The sequence below is a fragment of the Mustela putorius genome, unplaced genomic scaffold (genome assembly GCF_011764305.1).
Source record: "Mustela putorius furo isolate JIRA1106 unplaced genomic scaffold, ASM1176430v1.1 tig00003896_pilon_pilon_pilon, whole genome shotgun sequence".
NCBI lineage: Eukaryota > Metazoa > Chordata > Mammalia > Carnivora > Mustelidae > Mustela > Mustela putorius.
Window position 1 is genome coordinate 15,173,139 of NW_025422045.1, and position 26,986 is coordinate 15,200,124.

General features: G+C 36.2%; 1 protein-coding gene across 1 annotated transcript; it reads left to right on the forward strand.

Moving 5' to 3' along the window:
* The first annotated feature begins 7,159 nt into the window (after window positions 1–7,159).
* LOC101689928 (olfactory receptor 4K13-like) lies at window positions 7,160–9,837 on the forward strand. The gene is made up of 2 exons (XM_004782245.2): window positions 7,160–8,081; window positions 9,821–9,837. Exons 1-2 carry the CDS (start codon window positions 7,160–7,162, stop codon window positions 9,835–9,837), a joined length of 939 nt encoding a protein of 312 aa, XP_004782302.2.
* The last annotated feature ends 17,149 nt before the right edge of the window (window positions 9,838–26,986 follow it).

A 26,986-nucleotide genomic window follows, 5' to 3' on the forward strand; every position in this document is an offset into this window, starting at 1 on the left:
GTTAGGGGCGGTGGTCGCAGAAGACCACTTTAAAGGGAGGCATTCATACAAACCAGTTAAAAAAAAAACTTCAGAATTAGAGATTTGAGCAAAGAAAAGAGCCTTCCAGACAAAAGGTCTAGTGTAAACAGACACGGTAAAGTGAGAGTTTGTTAAGTATTAAAGGTCGACTTTGGTGAAGATTGATGAATAAAAGGGAGAAGATCTATGCTGAGATTTTATAGAAAGGGAAACCAGAACTTTCAGGCATAGTAGATTCCTCTTTATTGTCAACGTAAAGCCGCTAATGTGTTTTGAAAATAAGGAGGATGGGACCCAACATACATTACATTATGGTATACCTCTGTCCTCTTAAGTAGAGAACATAATGTAGCTAAAGTGAAAGCAGAGGGAAGAGTTAATGGACTGTTTAAGGCAGGAAGCCTGAATTTGTTAATAATACAAATATTGAGTTTGTGGAATCTATAAAGACTTCCAAAGACAATTAGAAAACCTAAAGCTATTTTAACATCTTGGGGACCAAGATGGCTTTTTTGATGTCTTTTTAATATATTTTTAAATGTCTCAGGTTTAAAAATATTTTAATATTTTGTTTTATTATGACAACTTTTGAGTATAGTTCACACACACATTACATTAGTTTCAGGTGTACAGCATAGTGATTTGAGAAATTTTATGTATTATGCTACTATGCTTACCAGAAGTATAACTCCATCTGTCACCATACAACACCATTACAATATCATTGACTATATTGTTTATGCTGTGACTTTTATTCCTGTGACTTCTTCTTTCCATAACTGAAAGCCTGTATCTCCCACTCACCTTCACCTTCCTGTCCCCCCAACTGCCTCACCTCTGGCAACCATCAGTTTGTTCTCTGTATTTATATATCTAATTCTGCTTTTTGTTTTTTTGTTCATTTGTATATTGTCAACACATGCGTGATGTCATATGGTATTTGTTTTTCTCTGACTCATTTCACCTAACATAACACCCTCTAGGTTCATCCATGTTGTTGCAAATGCAGTATTTCATTCTTTTTATGGCTGAGTAATATACCATTGTGTATATGTATATATATATATATATATATATATATATATATATATATACTATATATATACTATACCTTACCCATTCATCTAGTGATGAACACTGGTTGCTTCCATAGCTTGGCTATTGTGAACAATGCTTCAATAAATGTAGTGGTGCATATATCTTTTCAAATCAGCATTTTCATTTTCTTTGGTTAAATACCCAGCAGTGAATTACTGGATCAAACTGTAATTCTATTTTAATTTTTTGAGGAATCTCCATACTGTTTCTGTTTGTGGCTGTACCAATTATATTCCCACCAACATAACTTAAGAGTTCCTTATTTTCCACACCCTCACCAACACTGTGTTTTGTCTTGTGATTCTAGACATTCTGACAAATGTAAGGGGGATGATATGTCATTGTGGTTTGTCATTGTGGTTGATTTGCACTTCCCTAATGATTATCATATTGGGCATCTTTGCATGAGTCTGTTGACCATCTGTTTGGCTTCCTTTGGAAAATATATCAATGGAGGACCTTTGTCCATTTTTATTCAGATTGTTTGTTTGTTTTTTGTTTTTATTTTTTTGGTGTTGACTTATATATATTCTTTATGTATTTTAGATATTAACCCATTATTAGATATATCACTCCCAAATATCTTTCCCCAGTCAGTAGGTTCCTTTTTTATATTGCCGATGGTTTCCTTTGCTGTGCAAAAGTTTTAAAATTTACCTTGAATATTGAACTTACATATTTTCCCTTCTTATCACTTTTTCTTCCTTTTAAGTATATCTGTCCTATTTGAGTTTGGCACTAGACCATATACTCCTAACAGTTCAACTTTATTTTGAAAAATTCAATGATTTGGGTAATCAAGTCAGGACATACAATATTGGTCTAATATTATCTTCCTAATTTCTGTATTAAAGACTCCTTTTCTTTCTTTCAAACATCTCAAATGCCACACTACACTGTGGCATATATCTCCCTAGCAAAATATTTTTTTAAAGATTTTATTTATTTATTTGACAGATGGAGATCACAGGTAGGCAGAGAAGCAGGCAGAGAGAGAGAAGAGGAAGCAGGTTCCCTGCTGAGCAGAGAGCCCAATGCCGGTCTCAATCCCAGGACTCGATCCCAGGACTCTGGGATCATGACCTGAGCCAAAGGCAGAGGCTTTAACCCACTGAGCCACCCAGGCACCCCAGAAAAATATGTTTTAAAAACTTATTTTTCATGGCAATTCTAATTGCTAATGGCTGCATAGGTAAAATAAATTTTAAAAACTGTTAACTAAATTGAATTTAAATTAAAAAAAATTCCTAGGCTCAGTCAGAAAGAATGAGAAACCTATTAGGAATGTCTTCTATGGACTTTGGAAATGAATGTGGCACCACATTTATCATACATTTACTCCCCTTACTTTCTTGTAAACTTTTCAAGAGTATTCTAATTATACAAACATGGAAGAGCTATAATACAAGGGACCCAGAAATAATTCTGTGGCAAATGAACTCATGAGCAACCGTACATTGTCACACTGCTAGCCTTTATTTTATTTATCTATATTGTTTTACTATAAAAGTTTTACTATAGTTGCCTCCATGATCTTCTTTTCATAGTCTTGAGTCATCATCAAATTCTACATAATTGTAAAGGACTAAAGAATTCTAAATGTTTAGAATGGTCATTGAATGCTAAACTCCACTAACTCATCATTTATTGCTTACCATGATGAAAGCCTCTCCTTGCTCATTCTTTGTGTGTGCTGGTTCACTTGCTCTTTTTCTCTCCTCTCTCTCTCTGTTCTCTCCCCTTCTCTGGTAAAATAAGATTTTTTTCCTGCTCAAAACTGGTCTCTAGTATATAAATTTCCTTATAAGCCTTGCTCAGTGTAGATTACTTTAATTTTACTTGAATAATTGCATTCAGTTACTAATTATAAGTATTCAGATTGATGAAATCTAATTAATAGAATAATAATTTCCTCAAGTATATCATTTATGATAGATCATTTTGTATGATTGGTTATCAAAACACTTGAGTTAGTGATTTTTCTGGAAAGCACTTACTAGAGAAAGTTCACGTAGCTGATACACTTGGAGAATTACAATTCACTTAAATAATGAGAGAAGTCCTTGTTCTGAACTCTTGGGAACACCACCATGTTTATTTTAGTAATTCCCTTTAGGGAACTGATCACCAGCCTTCATTTTATTTATGTTTCTTGTCCTTGTCCTTTTTTTTTTTTTTTTTTTTTTTGGTACCTGCAAATTATTGTCCTGTATATTCATGAAGGCAAAAAAGATAAACAATATATATTCAGGATCTAACTGTTTCTGCACACCTTTGAAGAGGCCACTCCTCAGAACTGGTAGGTTTAAATGGCAGTGCTAACAAAAAAACTGCAATTGTATACTTTAATAAAGGAGGAGTTGTTTTATAAGAAACTTAGAACTGAATGAAACAATATTATTCTGATCATGAGGGCAACAGTAAAAGATAATTTTGGTCAACTAGCAATTTTACAATGTATCTACTTTCACTAAGAACAAGAGCCACATTCCTGATTTGAGGGGTCAGTTTTATAGTTCAAGTTTGTATTCTAGGATTATAAACAAATTAGTTATCACTATGAGATAAAAAGACAAAATGATTTAGAATATTAAAAGAATGGAAAAATTAGGTTCCTCCTTGGCTAAGTATAGCATCCGTGATAAGTCTGAAACATAAAATAATAAAGTCTCATATTAAGAAAATAAGAAACATTGATTTCATATTACTTATCAACATTACTGAGTATTTATTTCAATACAGAAAGCACATGAAATAAGTAAGATAAATGATTAATTTAAATAAATTTAAAAAATTTCCTCCCCCAAGTACGCTTATTTTGTTCACTGAAGTCATTTAACCTTTCATTCAATATAATTACCTAATTGCACTGCTAATAAATCTCTTTGGTAATTTTAGAACCCAAGGACTATTTCCTATTCTTCTAAACACACTGGCCTTTTTTCTACCTACGTTTAAAGCAATTAATTTTAATATTTTAAATTTGGTCATTATATGGAACAAAGCCCTTTGTACATCTTAAACACTGAGCCTTTTTCTATTAAGTGTACAAGTTAACTTTTTAATTAAAAAATATTTATAATGGTTATTCTGACAGCAAGTCTGATTTTTCCATTCCAAACATTTTTTGTGGTGAGTGAATAATACTTAGGCATGGGTTATCTAAACTATACATGACTTAACTCTCGCATAAAAAAAGACTCATAAAAAAATCCCTCAGGATCAATACAAACTGTACAACTCTTATTTTATTAAAAGTTATGTATATATTTCTACATACGCTGTTTAAGCCCTTTTGTGTAAATGTATAGAAAAGACATTATTACTAAATATAGACACTCAGTATTGGACATTTCATAGCATTTTTTTCCCTAGGCAGGCCACCAAAGTTGAAAAAAGGGCACTAATTTTTCATCCTTAAGTCACATAAATGTCACAGAAAGATCTAGGCTCTCCAATCACAGGTTATCCATTCTCAGACAAAATTCCTGCCAGAGAGAAACCAAACCATGCTTGATTCATTTTTCTTTTTTAATAAAATTTTCAGTGTGGCCGGCTTTGCTTTTTTTGATTCACATTTATTCAATTATTTTTTATTTCATTTCAGTTCACTGTATTTGTATAATTTACACTCTCAAATGTTTAAATTTTCCATTTGAGGTTTAATTGGTTCAAGTTAGGAAGAATTTTCTTTTCATTCTCCAATTTATTTCTACTTGTCTCTAAGTAGAAAAAATATATTTTAAAGATATTTCATCTTTGGTCATATGTACAAATTGTCATATTGAATGATTTCATCTATAATAACATATTTGAATCCATCTATATGTACACTTAGCTGTATATATTTTATAAAGAGACTCATGAAATTCCAAAAAATCCTAAATTAGTAAGTATTGGTTTTTGCTGATTATTTTCCAATTTTACTTATTGAACTATAAAAATTACTTTAATAATTCTCAAGATTTTTTCCTTTAATATTTTGAGTCTGAAGACTGCATTGTTTTGAAACTTCACATAAATAGTACGTGACTCAATTACTACATGAAATAGAATACCAATGATGATAATAAATCTTTATAATGGAGACAAATAGGTAATTATATCATTAAATTTAACAGAGAAAAACATTCATTTAGACTGTCTGTTTTTCCAAGTCTTCCATAGTAAAATTCTTCTGTGGTTCTTACTGGTTTGGGTAACTTTATAATCACCAAAAAATGATATAATGCTAAAGACAGAATTTTGTGAATGCACATCCATAGTACCTATGGGTATACAATGAAATACACAAATATAGTCCATATATGTTATCCTTGGTAGTCTCATAACAATCTGTGAGGTTGAAGAGTAGGTATTACTTTATATATATATATTGAAAAATAAATCAATGTTCAAAAAATTAAGACCATATTTCCCTAGTAAATGTAGAGGCCAGGACTAGAATATAAATCTTGACTCTTGGTTCGAGGTTTTTTGTTTTTGTTTTTCCGTTATTCTGATAGTTGGGCTAAATAATAATGTCTGAGTATTTTATGAACTATTAAGTCAAAAAAATTATATTCAGAATAGATTTTACACAATCTGTTCTGGGGCTCCAGAATTAGAACATGGTATATGTATTTTTGTTTATGTGTATATGTATGATTCTGTAACTATGTCTGTGTCTTTGTGTGTATCACTAATAGTTTTTCAAAAAGAAGAAAACAGGAAAAAAAATCTGGGATGAAAAGATCTAAATCAAAATGAAAAAGTATTTAAAAGTGATCAGTGTCAGCTCAATATGGGAATACACACAAAGTACGAGTGGCAAAGATACATGAGCCAGTGTAAGAGTCAAGAAAAAGTCTGCATACAAGTATGAAACATCTGAGGAAAGCACTGGGTACAAAAGAAGATAAGCGTGTAGGGACCAAGGAAACATTTACTTGTAAAAAATCTGCTGGTTGGTCATCGTCCACCTATAAACTGATTGCAAAGGGACAAGAAAGCAAACTTCAGCCAAGAACCTAGCAACAAGAGACTGATGCAAATAGGCAAAAAGGCTAAAGAGCCAAAGTCAGCAGTTTTGTCCAGAAACCAAAGTATTTAAGATAAAGAGCTCTACAGAAGAACAAAGAGGAGGTGGTAGTTGAGGAGGAGGGGCAGGAAAGGGTGGAAGAGGTAGAGAAAGAGGAGGAGGAGGGGAAGGAGAGGAGAGGAGAAGAGAAGGAAGGGAGAGGGGGAAAGAAAAAGAAGACAGGAAAGAAACAAGGAGGGAAAACAGGGGGAAGAGGAGGAAAAGGAGGGGGAGGGGAAAGGAGGGGGAGGGAAAGGAGAAGAGAGGAGGGTAAGGGAAGTGAGAGGAGAAATGAGAGAGGAGCGGAGGGGTGAAGAAAAGAAAAGAATAAAGGAAATCTGTACACTAAGAAGTATTTATGTTCCTGGGCAGAAACTGGGAAGTTTGTTTTATTATAGTTTTTGTGGGGGCGGGTAAGAACGCACCACAGGCTATAGCCAGTTTAAAGCTTCGGGAAGAATTTGCTAAATTCCTGAAGTTATTTGCTGAGTAGGAACATAATTCAAGTCACATGCACTTACCTGACTATTTCAGATTACAGCAGGGGAAAGGGGTAAACGATAAAATAATAGGCACCACAGTTCAATGACTATGTTTCTATACACTTGAACTAACTCATTTGACTAACGCCCTTTTGGCTCTTGGACTGCTTGACCCATTGAACTCATTGCTCATAAACTCTGGATAAAAACAAATCAATGTGGAGACAATCTGTGCCTGCAAACTATGTTTAAAATTTTTATGACAAACTTCTCATCTTTTATGACTTTTCTTACTGAAAAAAAAATACAGTAATGTGAATGTTGCATGAATTAATCAATTAAAATATATTTTTCAGAAATGTCCATCTTCTCTCTTTGTATATAAATCAAATACTACTTTCTATATGGCCATATCTTCAAAATTATCACAGATTAAACTGTTACTTTTTCCAGATTTTCTACATTTTAACGACTTTCTGCAAACCCCTACGTAGACTAGATGAATAAGATGAATAGCTCAATGGTAACAGAGTTTGTTTTGTTAGGACTCACCAAAACGTGGGAACTTGAAATTTTCTTTTTTTTCATATTTTTGTTGGCCTATGTAGCAATTATGGCAGGAAACCTTCTCATCGTGGTCACTGTAACCTTTGACTCACTTCTGTACTCCACACCAATGTACTTCCTTCTTGGAAATCTCTCCTTCCTGGATATGTGTATTTCCACAATCACAACTCCTAAGATGGTCACAGATTTCCTCACAGAGTATAAAACTATTTCTTTGTGGGGCTGTATGGCTCAGATGTTCCTCCTCCACTTTTTAGGCGGCAGTGAGATGACTCTTCTCATAGTCATGGCTGTTGATCGATACATTGCAATATGCAAACCTCTTCACTACACATCCATCATGAATCGCCGGGTCCTCGTGGGCTCCGTGCTGCTCTCATGGGCTGTTGGTTTTGTGCATACGATGAGCCAGATGGTTTTTACTATCACCTTGCCTTTTTGTGGCCCCAACATAGTAGATGATATTTTTTGTGACCTTCCCCGTGTTCTAAAACTTGCCTGCACTGAGACCTACATTCTGGAGTTGCTGGTAACTGTTGACAGTGGACTGTTGTCTTTCATCTGCTTCATACTCCTGCTCATTTCCTACACTGTCATTCTGGTAACTGTCCGACGTCGATCCTCTGGTGGACTCTCCAAGGCTCTGTCCACACTGTCTGCTCACATTACTGTGGTCACTCTATTTTTTGGGCCAATTATCTTCATTTATGCTTGGCCATCTAGTGGCTTTTCAGTGGATAAATTTCTTTCTGTGTTTTATTCAATTATTACACCTTTACTGAATCCCATCATTTATACTCTGAGAAATCAGGAGATGAAAGCAGCCATTAGTAGACTGAGGACCAAACATATCCTCAGAATAAACTGGTATTAATTTGTGTTTTTTTGTAGATTTTTTTAAAAATATTCATAATGTATACTGAATTTATCAAATGTTCACTTCATCACATTTATATGACATGTTTGGTTTCTTCCCAACTATACTTATTTTCGTTGAAATTTAATCCAGTTGAAGCTAATAATAGTTTTAATGTAATAAAGAGTTAAAGAGAAAAAAACAAAAAAAACAAAAAACAAAAAACCTGATCCACTAACTATAGTTGCACAACCAGAAATGTTAAAGACTAAATTCCATTAAGTAAAGAGAAATCGCAGTCTGGGCGCGCACAAATTGTTGTAGGGATCTCTTGGGTCACACTCAGAGAGAAAGTGTCCCTTCCAGGAGTACATTTGGAAGGAAGTATATTGCCTCTTCAAGAACAAAAGACCTTGCAGGTGCCCCCAAATAGTCTTTCACTGGCAGGGACATGCACAGAGGTTGGATAACCTTGTTGCTGCTTTTCACTGTGCTACACCATAGATTCTTTGCACTGCACAGAAACTGGACCATTTTTTCTAAGACAAAGGACACCAGACACAGCATGGACAGGCTTTTCTCTGGAGGAAAGGAATGGGTCTGCAATGTACAGGTCCCTTAAGATTTGGTCTTGAATCCCAGCCTCCGGCCAAAGATAAAATCCAGGAGAGCTCTTCATGCTCAGTGAATTGATGGCCTTGGCTATTCTTTAAGGGCTTCCTTATTAGCAGGAGGTGTGAGATCCCCGGTCTTTGGTCAAGAGGGATGACACCATTTCTGTCTTCACCACCAAAACTGCAGGACTGAGAGCAACAGAGTGGCCCTCAGTGAAAATGGGACCCCTTTATACCAAACCCTGTGCCTCTGTGTCTCTCAAGTGCATATATCCTAGGGCAGGTCTGACTCTAAGCCAGCATGATATTTCTCTCTCCCAGAAGGCCAGCACAGGCAGTACCCCTTCTCCTGCTGGATTTAAGCTATATTTGCTGTTCTCTTTTCCAGCCCCTTTAGGTATAAGGTTAGGTTGTATATTTGAGACTTTTCTTGCTTCTTGAAGAACGCCTGTATTGCTATATACTGCCCTCTTAGGAATGCCTTTGCTGCATCCCAAAGGGATTTGACTGTCACTTTTCATTTTCATTTGCCTCCATCTATTTTTTAAATTCTCCTTTAGTTTCCTGCTTAACCCATTCATATCTTTATTTTATTTCCACTTAGATTTTTTAATGTTTTATTATTTTTAATTTTTTCCCAGAGATTTGATGTTATTTTTTATTTAAATTCAATTAGCCAAGGTACAGTACATTATTAGTTTTTGATATAATGTTCACATGATTTGTTAGTTGAGTATAACACCCAATGCTCATCATTTCACATGCCCTCTTTAGTTCTGTTTTTTAAAAATATTATTTTTAGAGAGCATATAAGTGGGCAGAGGGAGAAGGTGAGAGAAATTTTCTCACAGATTCTGCACTTAATGCACAGCCCAATGTGGGGCTGGATTTCATGACCCCAAGAGCATGACCTGAGCTGAAATCAAGACTCAAGACTCTTAACCGACTGAGCCACGTAGGCAACCCAACTCATTCATTCTTTAGTAAGATGTTCTTTAATCTCCATGAATTTGTAACCATTTGAATTTTTTCTTGTAGTTGACTTCAAGTTTCATAGCACTGTGGTCTGAAAATATGCAAGGTATCATCTCAGTCTTTTTGTAGGGGTCAAGGCCTGATTTGTGACCCTTTAAAATGTGATCTATTCTGGAGAATGTTCCATGTGCACTCAAAAAGAATGTATATTCTGCTGCTTTAGGATGAAATGCTCTGTATATATCTGTTAGTATAGTCCACTGTGTCATTCAAAGCCCTGTTTCCTCTTTGATCATTTGCTCATTGCTATGAGTGGGGTGTTAAAGTCCTCTACTATTATTGTATTATTACCAATGAGTTTAAGTTTGTTATTAACTGATTTATATATTTGGCTGCTCCCAGGTTAGGGGCATAAATATTTACAATTGTTTGATCTTCTTGTTGGAAAACCCCTTTATAATGATATAGTGCCCATCTTCATTTCTTATTAAAGTCTTTGGTTTAAAATCTAGTTTGTCCTATATAAGGATGGATACTCCAGCTTTCTTTTGATGTCCATTAGCATGATAAATGTCTCTCTACTTTCAATCTGGAGGAGTCTTTGAGTTTAAAATGAGTCTTGTAAGCAGCATATTGGTGGGTCGGGTTTTTGTTTTGTTTTGTTTTGCTTCTAAATCTATTCTGATGCCCTATGGGTTCTGATTGGAAAAGTTAGTTCATTTACATTCAGAGTTAATTACTGAACAATATGAGTTTTGTGCCATTGTATCATCTCTAAAGTAGCTCCCCTTGAAGACTGTCTTTGTTCCTTTCTAGTCTTTGTTACTTTTGATCTCTCTTTCCTACTCTAAGTGCCGCCTTTAATATTTCCTGAAGGCTTAGTGTTCACAAAACTTTAGAATTTGCTTATCTTAGAAAATCTTTAGCTTTCCTTCTATTCTGAATGACAGCCTTGCTGGATAAAGTATTCTTTGCTGCATTTTTTTTTTTCCATTTAGCACCTTAAATATATTATGCCACTTGTCTTCTGGCCTGCTAGGTCTGTGTAGATGGGTCTGCTGCCTGTCTTATGTGTCTGCCATTATAAGTTAAGGACTTTTTCTCTGGAGCTTCGTTTAGTATTCTCTCCTTATCTTTATATTTTACAAGTTTTACTATGATGTGTCATGATGTTGACTTGTTTTTGTGGTTTTAAGGGTAGTTCTCTATGCCTTTTGGGCCTGAAAGCCCATTTCCTTCCCCAGATTAGGGACATTCTCAGCTATTATTTGTTCAAATAAACCTTCTGCCCTTTTCCTCCACCCTGGCTCTTCCTCTTCTGGAACTCCTATAACACAGATACTATCTCGATCTATGGAATCACTGAGTCCCCTAAATCTAAAAAAAGAGGTCATACACTGTCCTGGGCCTGGGACTTCAGGAAGTGTTTCTGGTTTATGTTGTGTGCACTCTGCTGTTGTGTTGTGGCTTTTCTTTTCCACTCTTCTGTCCTCTATGGAGTTCTTCCTTGCTTATAGTGGGTAGTGTTTGGACCTTTAACTAGGTGGGCTTTGATTTTTTTTAAAAAAGATTTTATTTATTTGACAGAAAGAGAGACAGCAGAGAGGGAACCCAAGCAGGGGGAGTGCGAGAGGGAGAAGCAGCCCTCCCACCAAGCAGGGAGCCCAAGGCAGGGCTCAGTCCCAGAATCCTGCGATTAGGACCTGAGTCAAAGGCAGAGGCTTAACAGCTGAGTCACCCAAGCACCCCTGATTTATTAATATAAGTCTTGCATCTGCCACAATCTCTCTCTCCAATTGTTCGGATTCCTTTCTTAGTCCTCATATTTCTAGATGTTCAAAATAGTTTGATGTTTATCCAACTGTCTGAGAAGCAAGGAAAGCTCAGGGTCCCCCTAGTACCTCACCATTTAACTCCTCCCCTCCTAGTATTTTCTTTCTAAATTCTTGACTGCAATTCTCTTCAAATAGTCACCATTCTAAACGAATTTACTATTTCCCTTTAAATATGTCAATTTCTTCATAATATAGGAACCACTGCTCTATGAATGTACATGATTTAATTTACAAAATGCCATTGTATGTCCTTTACCCCTAAATATAATTCACACTGTTTTATAGAGAGAGGGAGCTTATACTTCAAAGCATTGCTATTATTCAGTAGTACAAAAAAACTCACCTTACTGTCTATTCACCAAATGATGGACAGTTTAACTGCTTATGATTTTCTATTACTATAAATGATTTCATGATTAACAACAGTCCAATAGCCCTATGGTGTTAGAATTTCTCTAAGATAAATACATAGAAGTGAAAAAATAACTGTACAATAAAGCACTTATCCACTAATTTTGACTAAATATTTCATACTGCTTTTCAGAATGACTCTAATTCCATCTAAAGAGCAGGATACATTGTTCATATCCTCACTAAAAAATTTGATATAATTTGCCTTCCTAAATTTTTGTTTCCATATAAAATAATACCATGTTGATTTAATTCACCTTCTTTTTGTTATCAGTGAATTTGGAGCCCCTCTCATACCTATTGGCTTTACTACTCCTGTAAGATCTTGGTCCACATAACATGGGTTTTCTGTGCTCTTCTTGTTGATTTGCATCCTGTGCATCTGCACGATTCAATACAGTAGCTAGTAACATATGTCTGTTTAAATACTAATTTGAATAAATAAAAATAAATAACGTTGAAATTTTAGTTCCTCCCACAAGTCTCATTCTGGGATTCAATAGTTATATGTGAACAGTGGCTACATTATTGAGTAAGACAGATATAAAATATCTTCATAAACACTTTCATCATTATAGAAAAGGCCTTTGGGCAGCACTCATCTAGATATTGATCACTTATTAATTTAATATATTACAAATATTTCTGTTGAATTTGTCATTTGTATACCAATCTCTTGTTTCCTTGATAGCAAAAAAAAAGTTTGTATTCTGAAATTTAATTAAAAGCTTACCTTTTCATTCATTTTTAAAAGATTTGCTTATAAGATATTCTTCCTAAAACAAAAATCACAAAAATATTCTTCAACATTTTCTTCCTATCATATCACATTTTTTCATATTTTGTTGTTAAATATTTCTGGAGCCTACCTTTGTGTATTGGGAATGTAGGAACCCAACTTTATTTTTCTCCTTTTAGGAAATCACTGGCCTCAGCACCAACTACAAATTAATGTGTCCTTTCTCCATTATTTTACTTTGCCATTAAATAAGGTTGTGTGTGTGTGTCTCTGTGTGTGTGTGTGTGTGTGTACACACATACACTATACATATGTGTATCATATATGTATATACACATATGAGCATACATGTACATTTCATATATGCACATATTATGTGTGTGAATATATCTCAGACTATATATACGTGCATATAAATATAACATTTAGTTTTGTATTCACTTCCATTTTTTGTCTTTCATTTTACCAGTATCTTATTATTTTGGTACCATAAACTGGCATATGACTTAATATCTAGTTATTTTTGGGATACTTGGATGGCTCAGTTCATTAGGATGCTGCCTTCAGCTCAGGTCATGATCCCAGTGTCCTGGGTTCAAGTCCTACATCAGGCTCCTTGCTTAGCTGGGAGCCTGTTTCTGGCCACTCTGCCTGCTTGAGGGCTCTCTCTCTCTCTCTAACAAATAAATAAATAAAATCTTTTAAAAAATCCAGTTATTTTCAATTTGCAAATATCAATTTGCTTTAAGTTTGCCTACTATAATTAACACTTTTATTTTGTTATTAATAGTCAATATTGTTTTTTATGTATATAAGGTATATAGATATATATTTTTTTCTTTTTTCTTTTTTATAAACATATAATGCTTTTTTATCCCCAGGGGTACAGGTCTGTGAATTGCCAGTTTTACACACTTCACAGCACTCACCATAGCACATACCCTCCCCAATGTCCATAACCCAACCCCTCTCTCCCAAAACCCCTCCCCCTAGAAACCCTCAGTTTGTTTTGTGAGATTAAGAGTCACTTATGGTTTGTCTCCCTCCCAATCCCATCTTGTTTCATTTATTCCTCTCCTACCCCTTAGCCCCCCATGTTGCATCTCCACTTCCTCATATCAGGGAGATAATATGCTAGTTGTCTTTTCTGATTGACTTACTTCGCTCAGCGTGATACCTTCTAGTTCCATCCACGTCGTCACAAATGGCAAGATTTCATTTCTTTTGATGGCTGCATATTATTCCATTGTGTATATATACCACCTTTCTTTATCCATTCATCTGTTGATGGACATCTAGGTTCTTTCCATAGTTTGGCTATTGCAGACATTGCTGCTATAAACATTTGGGTGCATGTGCCCCTTCAGATCACTATGTTTGTATCTTTAGGGTAAATACCCAGTAGTGCAATTGCTGGGTCATAGGGTAGTTCTATTTTCAACATTTTGAGGAACTTCCAAGCTGTTTTCCAGAGTGGTTGCACCAGCTTGCATTCCCACCAACAGCGAAGGAGGGTTCCCCTTTCTCCACATCCTCGCCAGCATCTGTCATTTCCTGACTTTTTTTTTTTTTTTTTTTTTTTTTTTTTTTGGCCATTCTGAATGGTGTGAGGTGATATCTCATTGTGGTTTTGATTTGTATTTCCCTGATGCCAAGTGATGTGGAGCATTTTTTTCATGTGTCTGTTGGCCATCCGAATGTTTTCTTTGCAGAAATGTCTGTTCATGTCTTCTGCCCATTTCTTGATTGGATTATTTGTTCTTTGGGTGTGGTGAGTTTGCTAAGTTCTTTATAGATATTGGACACTAAAAAATTTATCTGATATTTCGTTTGCAAATATCTTCTCCCATTCTGTCAGTTGTCTTTGGTTTTGTTAACTGTTTCCTTTGCTGTGCAAAAGCTTTTGATCTTGATGAAATCCTGATAGTTCATTTTTGCCCTTGCTTCCCTTGTCTTTGGCAAGGTTCTTAGGAAGATGTTGCTGTGGCCGATGTTGAAAAGGTTGCTGCCTGTGTTCTCCTCAAGGATTTTGATGGATTCCTTTCTCACATTGAGGCCTTTCATCCATTATGAGTCTATTTGTGTACGTGGTGTAAGAAAATGGTCCAATTTCATTTTTCTGCATGTGGCTGTCCAATTTTCCCAAAAACATTGGTTGAAGAGGCTGGCTTTTTTCCACTGGACATTCTTTCCTGCTTTGTCAAAGATTAGTTGACCATAGAGTTGAAGGTCTATTTCTGAGCTCTATTCTGTTCCATTGATCTATGTGTCTCTTTTTGTGCCAGTACCATGCTGTCTTGATGATGACAGCTTTGTAATAGAACTTGAAGTCTGGAATTGTGATGCCACCAACTTTTGCTTTCTTTTTCAATATTCCTTTGGCTATTCGAGGTCTTTTCTGGTTCCATATAAATTTTAGGGTTATTTGTTCCATTTCATTGAAAAAAAGGATGATATTTTGGTAGGAATTGCATTAAATGTGTAAATTGCTTTAGGTAGCATAGACATTTTCACAATATTTATTCTTCCAATCCAGGAGCATGGAACATTTTTCCATTTCTTTGTGTCTTCCTCAGTTTCTTTCATGAGTACTTTATACTTTTCTGAGTATAAATTCTTAGCCTCCTGGTTAGGTTTATTCCTAGGTATCTTATAGTTTTGGGTGCAATTGTAAATAGGATTGACTCCTAAATTTTGCTTTCTTCTGTCTTGTTGTTGCTGTAGAGAAATGCAACTGATTTCTGTGCATTGATTTTATATCCTGACACTTTACTGAATTCCTGTACAAGTTCTAGCAGCTTTGGAATAGAGTCTTTTGGGTTTTCCATATATAGTGTCATATCATCTATGAAGACTGATAGTTTGAATTCTTTGCCAATTTGGATGCCTTGAATTTCCTCTGGTTGTCTGATTGCTGAGGCTAGGACTTCTAGTACTATGTTGAAGAACAGTGGTGATAACGGACATCCATGCCATGTTCCTGACCTTAGAAGAAAAGCTTTCAGTTTTTCTCCATTGAGAATGATATGTGCAGTGGGTTTTTCATAGATGGCATTGATAATATTGAGGTATGTGCCCTCTATTCCTACACTTTGAAGACTTTTGATCAGGAAGGGATGCTGTTCTTTGTCAAATGCTTTTTATTATTATTATTATTATTATTATTATTATTAAATTAATTTATTTATTTTCAGAAAGACATTATTCATTATTTTTACACCACACCCAGTGCTCCATGCAACCCGTGCCCTCTATAATACCCACCACCTGATACCCCAACATCACATCCCCCTGCCACTTCACACCCCTCAGATTGTTTTTCAGAGTCCATAGTCTCTCAGGATTCACCTCCCCTTCCAATTTACCCCAACTCCCTTCTCCTCTCTAATACCCCTTGTCCTCCATGATATTTGTTATGCTCCACAAATAAGTGAAACTATATGATAGTTGACTCTCTCTGCTTGCCTTATTTCACTCAGCATAATCTCTTCGAGTCCTGTCCATGTTGCTACAAAAGTTGGGTATTCGTCCTTTCTGATGGAGGCATAATACTCCATAGTGTATATAGACCACATCTTCCTTATTCATCCGTCCGTTGAAGGGCATCTTGGTTCTTTCCATCGTTTGGCAACTGTGGTCATTGCTGCTATAAAATTGGGGTACAGATGGCCCTTCTTTCCATGACATCTGTATCTTTGGGGTAAATATCCAGTAGTTCAATGGCAGGGTCATAGGGAAGTTCTATTTTTAATTTTTTGAGGAATCTCCACACTATTCTCCAAAGAGGCTGCAGCAACTTGCATTCCCACCAATAGTGGAAGAGGGTTCCCCTTTCTCCACATCCTCTCTAACACATGTTGTTTCCTGTTTTGTTAATTTTGGCCATTCTAACTGGTGTAAGGTGGTATCTCAATGTGGTTTTAATTTGAATCTCCCTGAGGGCTAGTGATGATGAACATTTTTTCATGTGTCTGATAGCCATTTGTATGTCTTCATTGGAGAAGTGTCTGTTCATATCTTCTGCCCATTTTTTGATATGTTTGCCTGTGTTCGTGTGTGTTGAGTTTGAGGAGTTCATTATAGATCCTGGATATCAACCTTTTGTCTATACTGTCATTTGCAAATATCTTCTCCCATTCCGTGGGTTGCTTCTTTGTTTTCTTGACTGTTTCCTTTGCTGTGCAGATGCTTTTGATTTTGATGAAGTCCCAAAAGTTTATTTTCACTTTTGTTTCCTTTGCCTTTGGAGACATATCTTGAAAGAAATTGCTGTGGCTGATATTGAAGAGATTACTCCCTCTGTTCTCCTCTAGGATTCTGATGGATTCCTGTCTCATGTTGAGGTATTTTATCCATTTTGAGTTTATCTTTGTGTACGGTGTAAGAGAATGGTCGAGTTTCATTCTTCTACATATAGCTGTCCAGTTTTCCCAGTACCATTTAATGAAGAGACTGTCTTTTTTTCCACTGTATATTTTTTTTACTGTTTTGTTAAAGATTAATTAACCATAAAGTTGAGGGTCCATATCTGGGCTATCTACTCTGTTCCACTGGTCTATGTGTCTGTTTTTATGCCAGTACCATGCTGTCTTGGTGATCACAGATTTGTAATAAAGCTTGAAATCAGGTAACGTGATGCCCCCAGTTTTATTTTTGTTTTTCAACATTTCCTTAGTGATTCGAGGTCTCTTCTGATTCCATACAAATTTTTGATTATTTGCTCCAGCTCTTTGAAGAATGCTTTTTCAGCATCTATTGAGAGTAGCATATGGTTCTTGTTCTTTCTTTTATTAATGTATTGTATCACATTGATTGATTTGCGGATGTTGAACCAACCTTACAGCCCTGGAATAAATCCCACTTGGTCTTGGTGAATAATCCTTTTAATGTACTTTTGAATATTATTGGCTAGTATTTTGGTGAGAATTTTTGCATCTGTGTTCATCAAGAATATTGGTCTGTAGTTCTCTTTTTTGATGGGATCCTTGTCTGGTTTTGGGATCAAGTGATGTGGGCCTGGTTAAATGGGTTTGGAAGTTTTCCTTCCATTGTTATTTTTTAGAACATTTTCAGGAGAATTGGAATTAGTTCTTCTTTAAACGTTTGTAGAATTCCCCTGGAATACCGTCTGGCCCGGGCTTTTGTTTCTTTGGAGATTTTTATTGACTGTTTTAATCTCCTTACTGGTTATGGGTCTGTTCAGGTTTTATATTTATTCCTGGTTCAGTTGTGGTAGTTTATATGTCTCTAGGAATGAATCCATTTCTTCCAGATTGTCAAATTTGTTGGTGTAGAGTTGCTCATAGTATGTTCTTATAATAGTTTGTATTTCTTTGGCGTTGGTTGTGATCTCTCCTCTTTCATTCATGATTTTATTTATTTGGGTCCTTTCTCTTTTCTTTTTGATAAGTCTGGCCAGAGGTTTATCAATCTTATTAATTCTTTCAAAGAACAAGCTACTAGTTTCATTGATTTGTTCTATTGTTTTTTTTTTTTTTGTTTCTATTTCATTTATCTTTATTATTTCTCTTCTCCTGCAGGGTTTAGGGTTTCCTTCTTGTTCTTTCTCCAGCTCCTTTAGGTGTAGGCTTAGGTTGTGTACTTGAGAACTTTCTTGTTTCTTGAGAAAGGCTTGTACTGCTATATATTTTCTTCTCAGGACTGCCTTTGCTGTGTCCCATAGATTTTGAACCTTTGTGTTTTCATTATCATTTGTTTCCATGAATTTTTTCAATTCTTCTTTAATTTCCTGGTTGACTCATTCATTCTTTAGAAGGATGCTGTTCATTCTCCATGTATTTGGGTTCTTTCCAAATTTCCTCTTGTAATTGAGTTATAGCTTCAGAGCATTGTGGTCAGAATGCAGGGAATGATCCCAATCTTTTGATACCGGTTGAGACCTGATTTAGGACCCAGGATGTGCTCTATTCTGGAGAATGTTCCATGTGCACCAGAGAAAAATATGTATTCTGTTGCTTTGGGATGAAATGTTCTGAATATATCCGTGACGTCCATCTGGTCCAGTGTGTCATTTAAGGTCTTTATTTCCTTGATCTTTTGCTTGGATGATCTGTCCATTTCAGTGAGGGGAATGTTAAAGTCCCCTACTATTATTGTACTATTGTTGATGTGTTTCTTTGATATTCTTATTAATTGGTTTATATAGTTGGCTGCTCCAACGTTATGGGCATACATATTTAAAATTGTTAGATCTTCTAGTTGGACAGATCCTTTGAGTATGATATAGTGTCCCTCCTCATCTCTTATTATAGTCTTTAGCTTAAAATCTAATATCTGATATAAGGATTGCCACCCTTGCTTTCTTCTGATGTCCATTAGCATGGTAAATTGTTTTCCACCCTCTCACATTAAATCTGGAGGTGTCTTCAGGTCTGAAATAAGTTTCTTGTAGGCAAAATATAGATGGGTTTTGTGTTTTTATCCATTCTGATACCCTGTGTCTTTTGTTGGGGCTTTTAGCTCATTAACATTCGGGGTAACTATTGAGAGATATGAATTTAGTGCCATTGTATTGCCTATAAGGTGACTATTACTGTATATTGTCTCTGTTCCTTTCTGATCAACTACTTTTGGCTCTCTCTTTGCTTAGAGGACCCCTTTCAAGATTTCCTGTAGAGCTGGTTTGGTGTTTGCAAATTCTTTCAGTTTTCGTTTGTCCTAGAAGCTTTTTATCTCTCCTTCTATTTTCAATGATAGCCTAGTGGATATAGTATTCTTGGCTGCATGTTTTTCTCGTTTAGTGCTCTGAATATATCATGCCAGTTCTTTCTGGCCTGCCAGGTCTCTGTGGATAAGTCTGCTGCCAATCTAATATTTTTACCATAGTATGTTACAGACTTCTTTTCCCTGGATGCTTTCAGGATTTTCCCTTTGTCACTAAGACTTGTAAATTTTACTATTAGGTGACGGGGTGTGGACCTATTCTTGATTTTGAGGGGCGTTCTCTGCACCTCCTGAATTCTGATGCTTGTTCCCTTTGCCATGTTGGGGAAATTCTCCCCAATAATTCTCTCCAGTATACCTTCTGCTCCCCTCTCTCTTTCTTCTTCTTCTGGAATCCCAATTATTCTAAAGTTGTTTCGTCTTATGGTGTCACTTATCTCTTGAATTCTCCCCTCGTGGTCCAGTAGCTGTTTGTCCCTCTTTTTCTCAGCTTCTTTATTCTCTGTCATTTGGTTTTCCATATCACTAATTCTTTCTTCTGCCTCATTTATCCTAGCAGTGAGAGCCTCCATGTTTGATTGCACCTCATTAATAGCTTTTTTAATTTCAACTTGGTTAGATTTTAGTTCTTTTATTTCTCCAGAAATGTCTTTTATATCTCCTGAGAGGGTTTCTCTAATATCTTCCATGCCTTTTTCAAGACCAGCTAAAACCTTGAGAATTGTCATTCTGAACTCTATATCTGACATATTACCAATGTCTGTATTGATTATGTCCTAGCCTTTGGTACAGCCTCTTGTTCTTTTTTTTTTTTTTTTTCCCCCCGTAGGGAATTTTTCCGCCTTGTCATTTTGTCCAGGTAAGAGTATATGGAGGATCAAGTAAAATACTAAAAGGATTGCAAAGTCCACAGGAAAATACACTTTAACCAAATCAGAAGACACCCCAAATTATAAGGCAGGGGATAAAGGGGTTAAAAAGAGGTTCAGAGAAAAAAAAGAAACAAAAAAAGAAAACAAATAAAGACAAAAATATAAAAAAGAAAAAATATATATATTAAACTAGTTAAATGTTAAAAAAGAATAGGTTAAAAGTTAAAAAAAATTTAGCAGAAGAAAGAAAATATATTGAAAAAACAAGTTAAATTAACTGCAAGACTAATGAATCTTGGGGAGAAAGCCATGAGTTCAGTGCTTTGCTTTCTCATCCTCTGGAGTTCCGCTGCTCTCCTTGGTATTGGACCTGCACTCCTTGGTAGGCGAACTTGGTCCCGGCTGGATTTCTTGTTGATCTTCTGGGGGAGGGGCCTGTTGTAGTGATTCTCAAGTGTCTTTGCCCCAGGTGGAATTGCACTGCCCTTACCAGAGACCGGGCTGAGTAATTCGCTCGGGTTTGCTTTGGGGAACTTTTGTTCCCTGAATGCTTTCAGTAGAATTCCAGAGGACGGGAATGAAAATGGCAGCCTCCCAGTCTCCAGCCCAGAGGAGCTGAAAGCTCAGGGCCCCACTACTCAGTGCGCCCTCAGAGAATAGCGCCCAATAACTCCCGACTCCCTGGCCTCCAGCCAAGCTCTGAGCTCACCCAGGCTGTGACCAGGTTCAAGGTATCCCCAAGCTGAGACCTCACTCCTCGGCTCTGTCTCTGTAGCTGGCTTCCCCATTCTAATACCTGCAAGCTCTGTGACACTCAGACACCCCCAATCCTTCTGTGACCCTGCAGGACCTGGGGCCACGCTAACCCCATCTGGGCTTCACCCCCGTTTAGCCTCTGGAGCAATGTCCCTCAGCGAAACAGACTTTTAAAAGTCCCATTTTTGTGCTCCATTGCTCCACCACTTGCCAGGAGCCGGCCCCTCCCCCCAAGGTCTATCTTCCTGTCGCTTTGGATTTACTTCTCTGCCAGTCCTACCTTTCAGAAAGTGGTTGATTTTCTATTTCTAGAATTGTTGTTTTTCTTCTCTTCGATCTCCCATTGGATTTTTAGGTGTTTTCAATGTTTAGATAAGCTCTCTAGCTGATCTCCTGCTACCTGATGTAGCCTCAGCCTGCTACTTCTCTGCCATCTTGACTCCAATCCTATATATATATATATTAAATTATATTTACCTGTATATAATTATTAATACAGATATATTAATATGTCTATATTACATATATAATTATATACATACATAATTTTATTTCTGAACCTTGAGAGTAAGTTATAAACATGGTTTTCTTTTAGCTCTGGCTACCTTGGTGAGTATTTCTCCCAAAAAAATATAATTTTCAAATTTTTAATTTTTATTTTTAATTGTTAATGTATTTGAATTCAACAATGTAATTTTTTCTTAATTTCTTTTCAGTGTAACAGTATTCATTGTTTTTGCAACACACCCAGTGCTCCATGCAGTCTGTGCCCTCCCTAACACCCGCCAATTAGTTCCCCGAACCTCCCACCCCACCACCACTTCAAGACCCTCAAGATATTTTTCAGAGTCCATAGTCTCTCATGGTTCACCTCCCCTTCCAATTTCCCTCAACTCCCTTCTCCTCTCCATCTCCCCTTGTCCTCCATGTTATTTGTTATACTCCACAAATAAGTGAAACCATATGATAATTGACTTTTTCTGCTTGACTTATTTCACTCAGCATAATCTCTTCCAGACCCATCCATGTTGCTACAAAATTGGGTATTCATCCTTTCTGATGGAGGCATAATACTCCATAGTGTATATGGACCACATCTTCTTCTCCATTCGTCTGTTGACAGACATCTTGGTTCTTTTCACAGTTTGGCGACCGTGGCCATTGCTGCTATAAACATTGGGGTACAGATGGCCCTTCTTTTCAAGACATCTGTATCTTTGGGACAAATACACAATAGTGTAATTGCAGGGCCATAGGGAAGCTCTATTTTTAATTTCTTGAGGACTCTCCACACTGTTCTCCAAAGTGGCTGCACCAACTTGAATTCTCATCAATAGTGTAAGAAGGTTCCCTTTTATCCACATCCTCTCCAACACATGTTGTTTCCTGTCTTGCTAATTTTGGCCATTCTAACTGGTGTAAGGTGGTATCTCAATGTGGTTTTAATTTGAATCTCCCTGATGGCTAGTGATGATGAACATTTTTTCATGTGTCTGATAGCCCTTTTTGTGTCTTCATTGGAGAAGTGTCTGTTCATATCTTCTGCCCATTTTATTTTTATATGATTATCTGTTTTGTGTGTGTAGAGTTTGAGAATTTCATTATAGATCCTGGATATCAACCTTTTGTCTGTACTGTCACTTGCAAATATCTTCTCCCATTCCATGGGTTGCCTCTTTGTTTTGTTGACTGTTTCCTTTGCTGTGCAGAAGCATTTGATCTTGATGAAGTCCCCAAAATACCTTTTCGTTTTTGTTTCCTTTGCCTTTGGAGACATATCTTGAAAGAAGTTGCTGTGGCTAATATCGAAAAGATTACAGCCTATGTTCCCCTCTAGGATTCTGATGGATTCCTGTCTCACATTGAGGTATTTTATCCATTTTGAGTTTATCTTTGTGCACGATGTAAGAGAATGGTCAAGTTTCATTCTTCTACATATAGCTGCCCAGTTTTCCCAGCACCATTTATTGAAGAAACTGCCTTTTTTCCACTGTATATTTTTTCCTGTTTTGTCAAAGATTATTTGACCATAGACTTGAGGGTCCATATCTGGGCTCTTTCCTCTGTTCCACTGGTCTATGTGTCTGTTTTTATGCCAGTACCATGCTGTCTTGGTGATCACATCTTTGTAATTAAGCTTGAAATCAGATAATGTAATGCCCCCAGTTTTATTTTTGTTTTTCAACATTTCCTTAGCAATTCGGGATCTCTTCTGGTTCCATACAAATTTTAGGATTATTTGCTCCAGCCCTTTGAAAAATACGGGGGAATTTTGATCAGAATGGCATTAAAAGTATAGATTGCTCTAGGCAGTATAGACATTTTAGCAATGTTTATTCTTCTGATCCAAGAGCATGGAATGGTCTTCCATCTTTTTGTGTCTTCTTCAATTTCTTTCCTGAGTGTTCTGTAGTTCCTCATTGCAAATGATTTATATGTAGAGACTTCTAGGTTTTGTGGCTTCTTTTTGTTTTTTTAAGATTTCACTTTTTTATTTATTTGAGAAAGAGGGACCATGGCATGGGCAGGGAGGGGTAGAAGGTAGAGGGCAAAGCAGACTCCCCATTGAGCAGGGAGCTAGACATGGGTCTTTATTCCATGCCAGAACCTGGGATTGTGACCTGAGCCAAATGCAGATGCTTAACCAACTGAGCCACCCACGTGCCCCTGTGTTGTGGCTTCTTAAAAGTTTTGAATACCTTCACATTTTGGTAATCCCACTAGAATAACAGTGACTTGCCAATTAAAGATTTTTTTTAAAAGATTCATTTCCCATAACAAATATCATGGAGGACAAGGGGTGTTAGAGAGGAGAAGGGAGTTGGGGGAAATTGGAAGGGGAGGTGAACCATGGGAGACTATGGACTCTGAACAACAATCTGAGGGGTTTGAAGTGGTGGGGGGTGGGAGGTTGGGGTACCAGGTGGTGGGTATTATAGAGGGCACTGATTACATGGAGCACTGGGTGTGGTGAAAAAATAATGAATACTGTTTTTCTGAAAATAAATAAATTGAAAAAATTAAAAGAAAAAATCTAGCTTCCAATCACTTTTAAAAAAAATATTCATTTCCCAAAGTTACTCATTGCCAAGGTATAGGTTGAAAATGAGTCTTATAAATAAGAAGGCTGGAAACAGTCATTCATTTTGCTGGTACCAGCAGCAACAAAATTTATTTAATATGATTATTTTACAACCAACATTTTTTAAAAAGTTAATGGTCTCAACAGCCACCTGAAGAGGAGAAGGAAAAAAAAAAAAAACACTAGATCTAAAAATCTCTTTAATCTCTATAGTGGGTGGAACTTTATCCGTCCTTTCAAGCTGTTATTGATTCTAAAAGACAAAACCACCACAAAACACTTTTTGTGTGTTTATCCTCTTACCAGAACAGAATTCCGTATTAGAATCACCTATTGAATATTCCCAAAACTTACTAGACACTACCGAATATTAACAGAAACTGAATTAGGAAGTCCCTGCACTGATACATCTTAGCGATCTGTTCCTTCTTAAAGCACTATGAATTCAGAATTCCTGGCCATCTAGATATTTTCCCATCTGAACACACTCCCTATAACTGCTTCTGGACTGGTAGGCAAAGGAGATGTTGCAAACATAATACAGTCAATACATTTGCCTGTTAAGCTCACACAAAATAGCAAATGTTAACTGAGTTTGTTACAATCAGCAGTGAAAGGCACAATCTCAGGTTTGGGAAAACATGTCATAGGTTATGGATAATAAGACAGGAAGCAAATTTCACTTAGAGTTATGAAAATTAAGAGAGATGTTTTATATTCTGGATAATAAGCCAGAAAGAAAATTGCACTCAGAGCTATGAAAATTAAGTGAGATGATTTATGTGAAGTTCCTAAAAATGTAATCTGACAAATAGCAGAACCACAATAAATGACTGCATTTATTGTCACAAGATTTTTCTGCCAGGCACTGTGCTAGATCCTAAGAGGACAATAAATAAATTTTAAAAATTCATAATCTTGCGAGACAGAAATATATAAAAATAACTACATCACTATTAAAAAGGCAAGTAGATACCATGAGGGTACACAGAAGAGAAGCTTTAATTCCAGCTTGGCCTGTTAGGAAAAAAATCTACTGAGAATCTATTATTTGATACAGGCATTAATGACAAATAGAAGTGAGAATGTCAAGTGGATTCATATACGCAGATGCATTTACTTCTTGATACGGAGATAAATTTTCTGACATCATCCTTTCTAGAAGCCTTTGCAAAAAGAGTGCACCTGCATCTAAATTAAACTATTAAAACATATAGCCAACTCTCAATAACCCATGTTAATTTAAGAAAATCTAAGTATTTTCTATCCAACAGGTAGCTGTATGTGGGGTTTTGTTTTAGTGCAGTTGCTTCAGTTTTACCAGCTCCAATAAAGAAAATGTTACCATTGCTGATCTTGGACTATTTTTTATGACACTGAAAAGAATAAAGAAGAGCTTAGAAAATATAAGAATGTGCTAGACAAGAAATACAGACCTTTCCTGTACTACTGTTAGAACATGCATAAACACCAGAAATGAGATCACTTGAGATCAGCTGTATTCCAGGGACCTCACCCATAATTACCTCTACTTCTCTAAGCCTGGGCTTCCATTTTTTGTGTGTGTGTGATCTGCTCAACAGCCCTGTCCATTCCTCTCACTAATGGGAAGAGTAAAATTTCATTACTTACTTTCTCTTCATTATATCTTGGGCTAGAAAACAAAAGAAATGGGGCTCTGGTAAGACAGGCTAGGTCGAAGTAAGGAAAAGAAATTAGACCTTACCGTTTATCTAAAGAGGAAAACAATGGGAGTCAATAAGTGGGCATATAATATTTATAGTTGGGTGAGCTTGGTGGGAGGCAGAAAGGGAGAGTTACTGGGAGTGGAGGAGTTCTAGTAAGGAAAGGGATTGAGGAATCCTGAACACTGGTAAGTGTTAGTTCCTTCTTTGGAAACTATGAATTCAGAAATAAAATATTAATTCCTAAATTTAAAAACAATACACTAGAGAACACATATAAGATTATCTTAGAGATCCTGAGGTATGGTTCCAGATGACTAAAATAAGCAAATATTATAATAGAGTCACAAGAATTTTGTTTCCCAGTGCATATAAAAGCTATGTTTATATTACAGACTATTCAGTGTGCAACAGAATTGTGTCTAAAGAAAACAATGTCTATACCTTAGTTTAAAAAAACCACTGCTAAAAAAATAATAACCATGATCTGAGCTTTCATCAAGTTTTAATATTTGTGCTGGTGGGCAGTCCTGCCTGCATGTTGATGGCTGCTGACTGATCAAGGTGGTAGTTGCTGAAGGCTGGGGTGGCTGTTACAATTTCTTAAAAAAATACAATAGTGAAGTTTGCTACATCAACTGATTCTTTCATTATCAAATTCTCCATAGCATACAATTCTGTTTGATAGCATTTTACCCATAATAATACTTCTTTGAAAATTGGAGTCAATTCTTCCCAACTCTGCTGCTTTATCAACCAAGTTTATGTAATATTATAAATCCTTTGTTGTCATTTCCATAACCTTCACAATAGGTTATGTAGATCTTTATCAGGAATACACAGTAGATAAAGTAGATCTTTACCAGGGGTGGATTCTTATCTAAAGAAACCACTTTCTTTGCTCATCTAAAAGAAGCAACACCTCACCTGCTAATGTTTTATTAAGATTGTAGCAATTAATTCACTTTTTAAGGCCCCTCTTATAATTCTATTTCTTTTGCTATTTGTATAATATCTATAGTTACTTCCCCCACTGAAATCTTAAACCCCTCAAAGTCATCCATGAGGGTTGGAATCGACTTCTTCCAAATACATGTTCATGTTGCTCTTTTGACCTCTTCCCATGGATCACAGATATTATTAATGGGATAAAGAATGGTGAATACTTTCCAAAAGGTATTCAATTGACTTTGCCCAGATCCAACAGAGGAATCAATATCTACAGTAGCTATAGGCTTATGCAGTATATT